The sequence below is a fragment of the Scophthalmus maximus genome, chromosome 17, assembly GCF_022379125.1.
Source record: "Scophthalmus maximus strain ysfricsl-2021 chromosome 17, ASM2237912v1, whole genome shotgun sequence".
Taxonomy (NCBI): Eukaryota; Metazoa; Chordata; class Actinopteri; order Pleuronectiformes; family Scophthalmidae; genus Scophthalmus; species Scophthalmus maximus.
In genome coordinates, this window is record NC_061531.1 from 4,971,898 (window position 1) to 4,986,484 (window position 14,587).

The 14,587-nt window shown below is 44.4% G+C and overlaps 1 protein-coding gene across 3 annotated transcripts; it reads right to left on the reverse strand.

The window, feature by feature from the left end:
* Positions 1-22: 22 nt before the first annotated feature.
* On the reverse strand, positions 23-13,526 carry ilf3b (interleukin enhancer binding factor 3b). Of its 3 annotated transcripts, XM_035616102.2 has the most exons (18): positions 13,376-13,526; positions 11,632-11,708; positions 10,310-10,533; positions 10,002-10,176; positions 9,053-9,200; positions 7,566-7,657; positions 6,311-6,406; positions 5,917-6,028; positions 5,724-5,821; positions 5,414-5,525; positions 5,173-5,286; positions 4,751-4,956; positions 4,468-4,641; positions 4,088-4,369; positions 3,246-3,375; positions 3,090-3,137; positions 1,165-1,584; positions 23-836 (listed from the first exon to the last, which is right to left on the reverse strand). In XM_035616102.2, exons 2-18 carry the CDS (start codon positions 11,632-11,634, stop codon positions 682-684), a joined length of 2,589 nt encoding a protein of 862 aa, XP_035471995.2. In that variant the 5' UTR covers positions 11,635-11,708; positions 13,376-13,526; the 3' UTR covers positions 23-681. The 3 variants fall into 3 exon arrangements, with proteins under 3 accessions (XP_035471995.2, XP_035471997.2, XP_035471996.2); XM_035616103.2 differs by lacking the exons at positions 23-836; positions 1,165-1,584 and adding an exon at positions 1,724-2,616 and having other exon boundaries at positions 13,376-13,525; XM_035616104.2 differs by lacking the exons at positions 7,566-7,657; positions 10,002-10,176; positions 10,310-10,533; positions 11,632-11,708; positions 13,376-13,526.
* Positions 13,527-14,587: the final 1,061 nt, after the last annotated feature.

The following is a 14,587-nucleotide window of genomic DNA, read 5'->3' on the forward strand; positions in this document are numbered from 1 at the left end:
CTTGAAACCCTTAAGACCTCTATTCAAAATAAAAATCATTTATTAATACACACCATTATACATTAACAAGAACAAATCCCACCCAATCAAAAAGCTACATTGGACAGAAATGTGGATTTTACATCAGAATTTAAATGTATATTTTCCAGTAATCTCCAAAAAACATTTATTAAAATAACTACATCACGTTAGGGAAAAACAAAAACAAAAACCTGCCAAAATTACACGCATTGAAGAAAAGCCCAAACATTGAGTCTGTGATTTGTTACAAAAAGTACAATAACCTTTGTAGTTACAAACTACAAGATTTTACTAATTGAGAATAAATGAGAAAAAAAAAATGTTTTCCACACAACTGTTGAGAAGAAAGGAAACCAAGCCAGAGCTAGTGAGTGAGTAACTTCTAACATCAGCCTTGGGAATGAGAGATGAGGATGAGGACTGGTAGCAGATTAAAAAATTAAATAAAGTTATAGTAACAACCTAAAAACACAAGACAACGCACTGACCAGACCACCGAAACAGACCATTAAATTCAGCCACAACTCGGGTCTGACGTCTCAGTTTGTCCCCACGTGTAGCACAGGAGAAGCGAACATGGAGAAGGCAGAGAGCACAGGCAAGCTTTCAATCACTTTCTTTGGAGAGGACTTCAGACACTGAAGCTTGGAGTGATACAGTCTATCTGTACTGGTAATTCATGCTGCCGTCTCCTCTGCCGTAACCCGCTGGGCTGTGGTACTGAGAGTGGTTGTTGCCAAAGCCCTGGTTGTTGTTGTTGTTGTTACCGCCCCCTCCTCCTGCCTGTGAGTTGTAACTGGACTGGTTGTTGAAACCTACAAGGAGAGAGTGAGGTCATTTAACATTGGTTGGTATAGGCATATTGATTCCACTATGACAAAAAAATGACCAGATGACCTGATGTTAGAAATAATGTGCACTTAAAGGCATATCCAGTTCACAGCTTATATATAAAGTAAGATAAATATATGTATAATTAAGAGTTTTCATGATATAACAAGTGATATGTTGTAATGACAAAACACTTTTTTTTTATTGACAAAAACCTTGTAATAACCATGAAAAATCTTTAATATTCTCACAACCTTCTTTATTTTTAGTTAATATCTAGAAACTCCCTTAAAGAAAAATTCCCTAACTCACCTTCATAACTGTAGTCTTGGCTACCTCCGGCGCCCCCGGTCACCTGGCTCGGGTAGGCAGTGCTGTACATGTATCCACCTGTTGCCCCCTGGTTCTGGTTGAAACTCTTCTTTCCCTGGCCGTAACCCTGAGCATACTGGTTGTAAGTGGTCTGCCCTGGGGGGCTGCTGGACTGGTAGCCCCCTGCAGATCCACTGTTTGTCCCAGGAGGACCTGGGAAGGGCGACTTCCCTCCCTTGTGCATGGGGGGCTTCTTTTTTGGGGCTTTGGCAGCGGGAGTGGCAGTGTAGCTCCCGTCATTCTGGTAGTACGACCCATAAGAACCCTGTGCGGCTGCTGGCGAGGCGCTGGCGGGAGGGCCACCCGGCGAGCTGCTCGATGCCCCAGTTCCTCCATTTGTGCCTCCATTGTTGTAGTAATCTGGGAAATAACAGCATGGCACAGTTTTCAAACATAAGAACATGTAACATGTTTCATCAACTGCAGCTTTTATAGTGGCACATTCTTGTCTTTCACTTTTGCAGATTTAATTAAATCAGACCCCGAAGTAAGACAGGCGTGAATGGTGACATTTATTTAAAAAAACAAACAACCAAAAAACATAAAAAAGCTTGACCAAGAAGTCTCCCATCCCAAACATACATCAGATTTTCCATTTCAGTCAATCTTGACCTAGTGCCAACAGTTCATCAGTGTCCAATGCTGCGACACAGCGGCAACCACATACTGCCAAAGTAAGAGCATCATGCGTTCAGTGTAGCTATGACTAAACAGTGTTGCTGAGAAAACAAGGAGACATCAAAGTTCATATTACCAACTGTGGCCTTTTTTTTTTTTTTTTTTAAAAAGCAAGACTGAAAATTAAAAAATCCACTGAATGAATGGAAGTGACAAAGGCATCGCAATGACAAAAACAATTAAGATTTTCTCAGTTTCTTCGTCAAAGTCATAGAGTGTGGAGGACGAGGGGTTGAGAGCAGGCGGCCGCCATCCTGACAGACATCCAGAGGGGCAACGCGTTGTCCAGCTCCCACGGGCTTTCACTTGACCGTGATCCAGACACAGATCCCCGTCCCAGGTCTGACACACGTGGAGACAATCAAAAATACTTCATCAGCCCTGCGGCCGAGGGGAGATCCAGGTGTTCGGGTGCGTCCACATCCAGAGGTGATTTGTGGCTACATGCATGCAGTGGCAAGATCGTCTCCCGGAGGTTTCAGAACAACGACAAGTGGAATCGGCGAGACGGGGCGGAGAGAGGTGGTTGTCACTTTAATCCCCTGGGTTTTGCGGACTTGGTGGTGAAGGGAGTTCATGATTGCTGCTTCAACATTATTGTGTGTTTTGTCCATTTTTATCCTCTCTACAACGACAGTTTTTTTTGTTTTATAAGACTGGGGAAGATCTATGTCGCAAACTCGTGGTAGCCATAGCAGTCTGAGACAAAGTCACCTAAAGAGTGAGACAGGGCAGAGAAGGGGAAAAAAAATATCAAAATTAGATTGGTGTATTTTTTTCCTGCCATAAACGTGGCAGTTGAAAGACTAATTTAGTCAGATTACGTTTAAACTGAGTTATTGGGGTTTTTTGTTTTTAGATTTCTCTGCTCCTGTCACACTCGGGTAGGTCAGTCCTCAGAACAGGCTGCCAGAAGGACGGGAAGAGGTTCTCATAAGAGGGCTTTGTCAAAAAACAGATTCAATCCTGTGGCTTAAAGCAGAGAAATGTAAAAAAAAAATTGTATATTACTACCATATTAAAAAAGGCCTTTTATTTATTTTTCCTTTGGCTAGAAACTGTTTTCCACATTACGTTACATTCTCTGTTCACGGTGTTAAAACAGGTGAGAAGTGATAATTTCTCACAAGGCCAAAGAGCAGGTATCAAGTCACACCAGGGTTATTAAAGATAAAATGAATACTCACTGTATCCGGAGTTAGCGTTGTTCCCATAACCATATGTTCCAAAGCAACCTGAAAAGGACAACACTAAATTAATACGCTGATTCAACACCATCGGTCGTGTTAATCATCTCTACCGGCACAAACAACATGTCTGTGTCGGCAAAAGTGGGCTTTTACCTCCTTGGCTGTAGCCTCCTCCGTTGTTGAAGCCCCTGCCCCTTCCACGGCCTCGTCCCCCTCTCCCTCTTCCTCTGGGCAGGGCCACGTCTCCGACTCCAGCTCCCACCATACCAAAACCTGGCGTGTGCTGAAGAGGAAAGACACGTTTTATTGAGGTGCGTCTACTGCTGAGAATGAGGTAACTGATGCAGAGTACATACAAATACATATCTATGGTGTGTACAAGTCCCATTGTGACCTTTGTCATGGTGATTAGGTTTATTTAACATGTTTTCGCCCTGGAACATGGCTGCAACTATAGCTTTTTTATGTGCCTTTCTCAGCAACTCCAAGTCTCCTCCATTAAGATTATTATCAAAGGTCAAATTGAAAATTAAACCTGCGCCACTTACTGTGTAATAAAACCTTTATTGTGGAAACAATGTATATTGTTTACGTTTCTAGACAGACATTTTCCACAGCAGTGGTCGTCTGACGTCAGGGTCAGCATAGTAGAGAGACAAGCTGTTAACGATAGAACTAAACATTTCTTTTTAAACTCAGCATGTTAATGTGGGACTTGAATCACAACAGAGAAACTGATGTGTTGAGTCACATCAGTTGATGGATGCTGATATCACTAATGTCAAAACGCAGCTGTGGACCACATTGACCCCTCGACTTGAAATATTCCAAACTATTTCTACGTTTCCACACACAGGACCAATCAAATTACAGTACTCACATTGCTAGTACACTATATTTTTGATGAAACAAGTACACAAGTCAAAAACACAAACCAAGGTTAAATGTACTGAACATAAAAAAAATAATTAGATTCTGTTTGGCTGGATGCTTACCATGGGGGGTCCCTTTTTCTTTTTAGCAGCCTCGGCCATAGAGCCTTCAGGGAAGAGCCGCTCCAACGCAGCCAGGGCAGCGTAAGCCTTGGCCACCTTCTTGTTGGACCCCGTGCCCTGGAACTTCTGACCGTCAATTTCCACCTCCATGACAAAGCGTTTGTCGTGGCTGCCGCCAGTCTCCGAGATGAGCTCGTACTTGAGTCCGCGGCGCTTCTCGTTCAGTTCCATTACGGGGTTCTTGCCGTGTTTCGTCAGGATTGGTCCCTGTTGGCGAGCAGTCTGAGAGGGAAAGGGGAGATGGTAAAATAACCGAATTTGGGATTTGTGGGGAGAAACCCCAACCGCCGCCTGCTAACACAAAGAGAGTAGCGTTATACCTCGGCAGCATCAGCGGTATCTGCAGTGGCTGCTGCAGCAGCCGTGGGCGTTTCAGTGGGCGTTATTACTGGTTTCACGTCTTCCACTTTCACAGTTATTTCCGCCTCCTCTGCTTTTATCTGATCCGCAGTCTTTAGTTCCACACCCGTAGGCAGACCCATGTGCTGCAGGACCTGAAATTGTCCACAAAGATTCACTGCTGTTCAATGACAATGAAATGTACAAAAAAAAAAAAGGGGGCTCTGAGGCAAAATCTTCCTGAAAATCTTCTGCTGTGCTCACCTTTACAGCTACGTGCAGCTTGGCAGTGCGTTTGGATGGACCAGAGGCCTCAAAGTTCGTTCCGTCCACTTCTACAGACATGGTGAAGACGGGGACGTGAACTGGGCCAGTCTGCGATATGAGCTTGTACTGGAGACCTGGCTTCAGCTGATTGAGCCTCATCAGAGCGTTCATGGCCTGGGGAGGCTCAGCCTTGTCCTCTGGAGCTGATAGAGAGGACAGAATCAGGGCATTACACCACCCATAACACCGGCATGGCACGAAGTACATTACATTTATGAAGGGCTGCATGTAATCATTATTTTGTATTATTTTAATCCGTTGATAGGCCAGATTAAGGTTCATCTCGATGAGGTAATGATTGATAATTGTGATTATTTTGAGTAAGTTTTGACAAACACAAGAGCCAAAGGTGTACTTACATTTCTTCTGTAGTTTTTTCTTCTTCTTATTGGGACTCTTGTCGTCAGTTCCCTCCTCTTCCTCAATGGGCCTTTTCATTGGTGGAGCATACGCCGTGCTGGGTGGGATTTGCACTGAAACACACATGCAAATAAATTACGCAAGAAACACACAATTTTTACCTACACCATAAATATCAAAACTAAATCAACACACTCATCAGACTGTTGAGGTCTTTTTAAATAAGTCATCTGTGTTTACCTGTGTAATCAATAGGAGTCTCACTACGAGGCTTCTTGGGCATCTTGGAGGGAAGGGGATCCATTCCCAGCACTTTGTGAAGCTGTCCAAAAGCTGACAGCCTTAAGGCATGCTGGATAGAACAGACGGCGTGAATTTCACATTTACTCACACAGTACCGTACACACACACACACACACACACACACACACACACACACACACACACACACACACACACACACACACACACACACACACACACACACACACACACACACACACACACACACACACACACACACACACACACACACACACACACAACTCACTTGTGCGCTTGCTGTGATGTCTTCTCGCTGCTGCTGGTCCAAGTGACCAATAGCATCTGTGGAATCCTTCTCGCATGGGTCGCAGATTCCAGCACCATCTGCAACATGAAGAAATCACAGATTTGGATTAGCTTTAATAGTGCAATTAATACAAAATGAAATATACTTTGGAGGACAGACTCAAGATACATACCTGCCATGAGGATTCCCGAAGCCAGACACTCTAAGACTCTCCGCAGAGCTTCTCCTGCCCCCATGGGCCGGTTCCCTGTACCAATGGCTTTCTCACAGATCAGCTCAAGAGGCTACGCAACGGGGGAGAGAGGGAGACTTTGTTCAGGGAAGCTATTTTTAAGCTTGGCTACTAACAGGAGAGATTCTAGGTCACAGCGTTAGATAGTATCCCTGTAATTCAACAACCACAATGGCGGAAAAAGGGGATGAGATATGTGAAAGCCAATAAGGAAGGATTTGATCAGTATAAAAAAACTTCCCCTACATATATATCTGTTCTCAGAATGCACAATTGGCAGAGATCAAAAATACGTTTTGTTTGTTGATGCTGCACAGAGGAACCTTAGACTCACCCAACCACGAAGCGGAGCCCATGTGGGGACACGGGCGCACAGGTCTCTTAGGATCCGGATGACAATGACGCAGGAGCGCAGTCCATTAGCTCTGGCCTGGGAACACAACAAGCAGGGAGAGGGGGGGGGGGGAAGGGCACGGGGTGGACAAGAAGTCTGAGTCAAAGAGGAAGACCATGTGGGGCAAAATGCAAGATAAACATCCGAGTAAATGGGAATAAATAAAAATGAAGCCACACAGACTAAAACAGCTTAGCTTTGTCATTATGGAAATGTTGAGAGACACAAAAATGCTTGATCACTCTTTTTGGGTGACCCTTCTTTATGACCATTCATATTTATAGCTGTAAATCAATAGCCAAGATGGTTGATGGTGTAGTTATCAGACATGAAACATTTGTTTGTGTGGATTAATAGAAACACATGTATCACTTAAAATTAAGAGGAAAGGAGTTATTTAAGTCAACTCAAACTTAAGACCAACTTTAATGTGAGAACCAAGCGAACTACTCAAGAGAGGACGCGCTGATGAGTGGCGTCACTGAAAGGGGTAATGGTTAGGTCAGTGGTTTTTAAAAGAAATTTTAAAAAACAAGGTGCAATATTCCTGTTGATTTGGTGGCACACAGTAATAAAAACAGCCAGAGAGCAAGAAAAGTTGAGGCAAGTTACTCTACAAAAACAAGCTGCAAAGATGTAACATAAGATTGTTATAGTGCGAAAGATGAAGATGACAGGCCACGATACTATGAGTTATTAGCAACATGGATCACTACCAAAAAAAACTTCAAGAATGCAGAAGCAAAAGGTGCTCTGAACAACTTGCATAAAATGTGAAAACAACAACAACCCACTCTCACCAAGGCTAAGAGTATAGAAATATTGCACCTGGACACCTGGTGGATTAGTCCCGGATTTTTTGTTTGCTGATTGGGTTAAGCAGCTCTGAGGGAGGCTAATGAACTCGGCGACTAAAAAGCAGCAATGAGCGTCTTTTTAAAATGACACTGCTGAGTAGAACCTGTTAAGTGATAAAAGCGACTCTACCACAATGTAATGACAAAGGTTTCCTAAGAAACAAAACATCCAGATCATCGAGTATTACTACAGGAAGAACACTTCAAGAGGAGTACAAAAAAAGAAGGAAAAAAACAACACATGGAACGCCCAAATAAATGACAAAAAGGAACGTACAGCATAGAACCAAACTCAAAACTACTTCTGTTTTAGAGACAAATAAAGACAAGATCCAAACCTGGAACCACTTAGCGTGGCGGAGAGACGCCAAGGCAGTTAGGCATTTCTGCCTGTCCAGAACATCCGGGGGATCGTTGACTGAAAGCGATTCTATTGGCAGGTGGAATAAGAAGACAAGGTACAGTTTGACCAAGGGGAGTTCTGTCAGCCGGCCAGGGGGAACACAGGCAGCCTTTCCAAACCACAGGCAGGAGGGGAGAGGGGAGGGGGACGCCTCCACTGGAGAACCGTCAAACGCTCTCAACCTCCCAGTTAATATGGTCTTGCACGGCCCGGCACACAGGTTTTAATCTTAAGCCCACTAGATCCACAGTATCGTGAATGTGGGTTATAATTTTACTTAGTAAAAATAAAAATCTTTAACAAAATCCCTAAAATAATGCATAAAAAAATAATTATTGTATCAAATGGGAGGTTGTCTCCATGGTTACTTCAACTGAAATGGACGCTTCAGTGCTTTAAAAAAAGGGTGTGCTTTTCTTTTCTGGCGCTAAAAGGAGGTAGAGCCCCTCCCCTTTGCCCCTGTATACTGGGTACACTGCACTTTGCCCCTTCCGAGACAGAGAGCGGCCAGTTGGTCAAAGGTCCAGCGTCCCTAAAAATTGACAAACTAGAAGGCTTGACAGAGAGAATCAGAATTGGAACCACAGGCAGAAGTTATCAGATGCACAAAAAGTGGGTATCAAAACAAGTCCACACTGCAGCAAAACTGATGGCTTAAAAGGAAAAAAAAGACCCAAACTGGGCATCACTGTTAGCTACAGGGCTACAGATAAGGTCATGGGTCGACACCTGAGATCCTCGCTACTGCTGAGATCTCTCACACAATATCAGCCACTGGAAATCATACTATGACCAGTACTTTTATGTCTTTTATGTCTATAACTACCCAACAAACTGGTCCCAGTTTTGAGAGCGGCTGGTTGTAAATGCAGAATCGAGTGTCCCTTGTCGTTATCTGTAAGCCTGAGCCTCCCCTGCTAAGGAACATCAGAGACATTCAATAGGCCACTGCTGGGTCTCGCAACCAAGGACAGTTTCACCATACGTGTTGCTACTCATTTTTGCTGCAATGCAAACCGTTCACCATCAATGATAAAACACATGCAAACAAAGTGGTCTCGCTTTTGTTTGTTTTTTGTATTTGTTTAAATTCTCAGTAAGCCTTCATTTCATTGGTGACCCTGATCATCAGGGGGAAGACGAGCCATGTCTTCAGCAGTCAGTAAATTTCCTGCCCTGTACTGTATATTGGGCCATCAAAAATGTACTATTACATCACATGGAACTACGAGAGTGGCTAGAGAGCTATAAGCATAGCAAAGTTTCATTATGTGACGGTGCATGTCTGGTCCCCTAGCTCCATTGAAGGCCCAATAAACAATATCTGTCTAGTCTGGTTGACTCCCTGGCCTCCCTACTGGAGGCAAGGCGCCACTAAAAAGAAAAACCCAACAACACAAAGGTCCCTGGGTAGGAGCTTACCTCCGGCGGCAGCCCTCTCGACATCCTCACGAACCAAAGGGGAAGTCAAGTTAATGGTGAGGGTGAGAGGGGGCTCCTTGGTGTTCTTGATGACGATACTCGCCTCATGGATGTTCTGGGTCACAACGTATTTGTCTTCTATGATCAGCTGTGAAAGAGCAAAGAAGTGTGTTGAGGGTCAGACTGATGCATTCACTTGTCATTGGGTCCAGACACACGCAGTCGAACTATCAGTAAGCAACCATTGTCATGGCAGGAGAAATAGAAATATCTCCCTCACAATGTTGAGTACAGAACTAAAACAGCAGATTCTTTTCTCATGTCAAAACATGCAGCCAGGGATCAGCTGTGATGTGATCATCTTTTGAAAGCTATAATGGGGTTTGTTTGTTTTTAACTTTTGTGTGTGTTATCTTTTATAGACAACTTTAGTTGTAGTTGTATGGTCTCCTGTGTTCTTAATCTTTGTCTTTCCTGGGAGAGATGCGGCTATATCTTGTCCCATCTCAGAGGAGCTCTGTTTTGTTAGGGACAGATCAGTGTTACAGCTCTTTAATGGTTCATTTTGAGTTATGTTATGTGGTCGTGTAGTCAACACATAGCCAGAACTAGACATATGGTGACTGTACAATACAAATTCATCAAAACTTGCCAATTTCAGCATGTAGGTTGTTGTTTGTTTCCTGTAGCAAAGGGGATTTTGAAAACAGTAAAAGGTCAGCAAGCAGTGGTGGGGGTTGGTGCCACCTGACATGGGCAACAATAGCAGGTTTATACCCACTGTTTGCATCTGATGAGTCAGACTAGTGATCATGTGGAAAAAATAGGATATTGGACAATATATTGTTCATACTCTTTGGTATCAGCCATAAAAATCCAGCACATTTTGGGCTCAAAGGAAAATCTCATCGTATCATATTACACTGAACTAGCTTAGCTATGCTCTCACCTTGAGCTGTGCAACAAGGTTTTCAGACACTTTCTTCAGCAGACTGATGGTGGGCTTGTCCTTACAGAGGAGCACCAGCTCCAGGTCCAGGTCCCCCTTCAGGAGCAGCCCCTTGGCAACCAGGCCCACCCTCATGACACCACGCAGAGAGCGAGTGGCCTGATCTCTGTGCTCACTTCCAAGAGTAAACAACAGGTACAGTGGAAAAGAACAAAAAGAGTCAGACACGGTAAGAGAAAGGATTCATCAATGTCTTTCTAACAGACCCTTTATTCACTAACCGAACATGAGAAATGACATCTCCTCACCTTTCCTTATCGGTGTCTGTGCCATCAGAGTCGGACTTCGAAACTCCCTTCTCTTGTTTATCCAACCAGTCAGAGACGGCCTTGAGGGCCCGCTCTGTGTAAGACACCATGTTCTGTACGCTTTCCAGTTCTTCCTGAGTCGGGTAGATAGCAGAGTGTTTTGCCATGACGTGGCGGTCATCATTCATGAAGACGCGCATGGAGCGGTGGCGCATTGGGGGAGGCTGGTGGCAAAAAGAGGCAAGATCGTGAATACGGGAGAAATGGGAATGTCGTTCCTGCTGTGGCACCGTTATCAGTGACTGATTTTACATCAACTCATACCACAAATTAACATCAATGTAGAGTGAGTTATCCTGGGAGAATTTAACAACAGTAAGTTTCCAATAGATTTATTTTCAGGGCCCAGTGGTACTCACAAACAAAACAAATTTAAATCTCGAGGTGCACAGAGCAGAAAAACGTTGGGCTCTCACAAACACAAACACAGGGTGTGCGCTCATGTAAAACAGAGTCCAGGTGACAGGTACATAAGAGCATGAAAGAGAGAACAATGCACACACAATTACAGGTGTTGGTCTGCCTGCCTGAAAGGACGGTAAAAAACTTTCTGATGTGTTTGTATTCATTTTAATTGTGTTGTTTTTCACTTGCTATAAAAAATGATAATGGCCTGACAGGGTTCTCGTTGGCCGGGCAGTATTACAGAACAAACCCTAAGATCCTTTCTAAAAATACAACAGAGGTGTGTCTTACAAAGCAGGATTACCAAGTCATCTGGACAACTGGACGAAATAAAAGATGCTATTTAAACTTCAGTACATTCAGTAGATTTGAAAATGTTCCAGGTTTTATTCAGAACAGCAATTCGTCTGACTTCGTTAATCCTTCTTCATGATGCGTCTATGAAGATTAAAAGGTTCTACTGTATTAAACTCAAAGGCCTACCTTCTCTGTCACTCGTTTGTCTTTGATTAATTAACAGTGCTGAGTAACAAGGCCTCTTGCCTCTGCCAATCTTCTAACACTAGTGATTACACAAGGCAAACGTATGCACGCGCAGCCAAAGCCAATTTAGAGGAGAGCTGTGATGTTGAAGTGGAAGCAGCATGTGCCCCTAAAGCCCCAGACAGACTGGAAGGACAAAACGCTGGCACCGGGTCTGTGCCTTCAATTATATGTGACACAGTTATTTGTCCTGTTCCCAGTGATATTTCACAGAAAAGGGCCAGAGTGCTCTGGCAACCTGCCCGTCGTCGGACAGATAAACACAATAGAGAACGTCACTTCAAATAAAGTTTAAAATTAATTGAAATAATTACCATTGCTGCTTTGTTCAATGAACGGTGGTGTTGGAATTGGTCTTCTTTGCAGCAGTTGACAATGTTGCAGTCCGTCTCTATGGGGGGGAAATCAGAAATGTTATTAAGATTTAAATTGACTATGTATAGCATGTTCCAAGTTTGGACATGTTAGGTTCACATGCGACATTGATGGGATGCCTTTGCTTGGTGAACAGGTCAAGGTCACGGGACAAATATCGCTATGCTAGGAGAAAGTTATACCTCATGGGTGATGGATATATGTCTGGGGAAACTAGTCAAACCATATATGGAATAGGCTAAATTTAGTCCCTTTCACGCTGGCCAAAAATTCTGTTTAACCCCGCTTACACCCAGTGTTTTCTGCAGTTTGAAAACATTAAATCGGCATTCAGACCCGGGTCAAATGACTCTGCAATAGAGCCAGGTAATAGTCGGCTTCACCTCCGATCGGCATTGATGTGAATATCACGGCCGAGTGAACGCACGATGATGGACACAATGAAGGCCCGTCTCCTCCGTCTCCTCCGGCATTACAATGTGTCGGAAGTAAATACAAGAATAGTTCAAAGTAAGATCAAGGTCGAAATCGGGTTAAACTTGAAAACTGCGGGAGCTGCACAAAGAAAGACAGTAGACATAGGATTTGTTAACTAGGTGTTTCTCTGACACTTGGCACTGAACAGGGTGAAAGCCTTCCTGCTCAGTCACCGCAGGCTGATGTTCTGTCATATGTGAAAATAAAGCTGCCACCAGCTGCAGCGACAGAAGAAGGTTGTTGGCACAGCACCACATCGCCTCCGGGACTAACTGCAGCCCTACTGTCACAGGCAGAGATGGGATTCGTGGTGGTGACTCAGGCTTTGAGCACATGACCAATTCATGTGCACGACACAAAGACGCTCATTTTGCAGGCGGACAACGGGGGGCACGATGTGAACATGTTGTTTTAACCGAGCGCAGTGAAAGAGACGAGGGCAGTGCAGCGACGCTGGGAACCAGATCCATCTCCAAATAGGCGACACGGTCCCATCGCCTTTGAACGATCGTCCCGTCGCAGCCCAGTGGCAAATGAGGGGAACCTCGAACGAGCGTGTGCATCACCCCGGAGTTAGATGTTGTGCAGTCAACAAGTGACTGAAGCGTGGGACCACACCAACAGGTTTGTGTCGCCGCCAAAAAGACCCCCACATGCTAATGGTTCACCTGTTAGGCCTACACCAACACCTTTTATGTCAGGAGGGAGAGCGGGGTTTTAAAAGTAAGCACCGTAACAGTGCCGGGACCCAGACCCCCGCAGCAATTTAAAAAAAAAAACAGACGCCATTTTAATTCGGCGCAGAACCTGACAGGCGACGGCAGCTAGCGAACAACCCCCCAACAATCAACTGGTCACCCATCGCTGAAAGCGGGGCCATGCCGCGGTACGCAACCGAAAACAACACCAACGTGTTATTTCTAACAGCAGTATAAAGATTGTAAATGTACACACTGGGACGTTGCCTGTCCGACGGCAAAATGGTCGAGGAGACCCGAGACCCCATTGAATGTCCAGCCACGGCTAGCTGCTAGCACGTAGCGGGTTAGCTTAGCCAAACAAAGCCAAACAGGCTCGTGAAGCACACGGGTAGCCCCGCGAGAACACACGTCAGGCTTTCTTATTGTCCCTGGTTTAATTCTAACCACCCAATACCAAACTCTGCGCACGTTGAGCACTGGCATTCTATATAGGTTTGATACTCACAGTCGTAGTTTCGGACGGTGCCGCACGGTACCTCCCGTTCTCGGCTGCAGGGAGGAGTGCAAATGGAAACCTTTGTGGAAACCCCCAGGATCCGAAAAGGATGATGCTGATTGGATGGCAGTTGCATGTGACTGTTTTCCTATTGGCTACGATTTCTTAGGGTCTCGAGTCGGGGGCGTGGCATGTGGTGGTGGCGTTGGACTTAGTTCTTACCCGCAACAGCTGTCCCAGATGTTCTCCTGTGAAGTCTGTTCAGAGAAATGAATCACAACCATTACTCTGTTGTAACGATCGGGTTTTTTTTCTTCTTCCCTGCTCACTGGGACCGTGAAGAGGGAATGTTTAGCAAGGTCGCCTTATCGAAATACGTGTAAACGACTAACAGCTTGCCCGGGGGTCTTGGAAGTCATGGGGCCGGGAGCACATGCTGCTAGGTTAAGATGACCTGTGGTGTAGATCATATCTAGCAGCGACCATGAGAGAGAGACGGGTAGTTGAGATAGAGATAGACGATTTCCCACTTTGTCTGTTAGATAGACACTTGGTTCCGAGAAGGTTACATAATTATTATTATTATACTTTCTGGCCCCCTTGCATCTTTTGTTTTTGTTTATTCTTTTGAATTTACTTGCAAAATGATTATTATTCTTTTTGTCTCCATGGACAATTGTCTGCACTGCCTTTTTATTCAATTTCTACATGCCGTCATACATATTTTTAAACAGTGAGATTTATCACCATCCCTAATTAGATGACGGTCAAATCTATCTAAGCAGATGTGTGAGAAGTACGTCTAAAATAATAAATGTATCTAACACTGTAGTGGTTGCCCATCTCGAAAAATCTTCTTTCTTTGTCTGTATGAAACTGGCCAGAAATCTGGGTGTTGTCCAATTTGAGATGTTAATTTTGCTCCAGAATCCTCTGCAGTAAAGCGGCTCCTGGTGGTGTAAGAATCACGCAGATCTGGCCATGTTAAAAAGCAACAGTTGAAACCATTTGGGAAATATTTTCTGTGTGGAAGAATTTCTCTCCTTTCCTCTTGGCGAGAGTGCAAAGATGAGTTTGTTAGTTCGCCTATGCAAGGTCATCTTATCTTTGGCAGGCCCGGGACAGTCACTGGTTAGCAGAAGGCCGTCTCGGTGCGTCATAGTCGCAGAATTTGGGTTATGGTTGAAAGATATCTAGCGAGACTCACTCCCATATAGAACA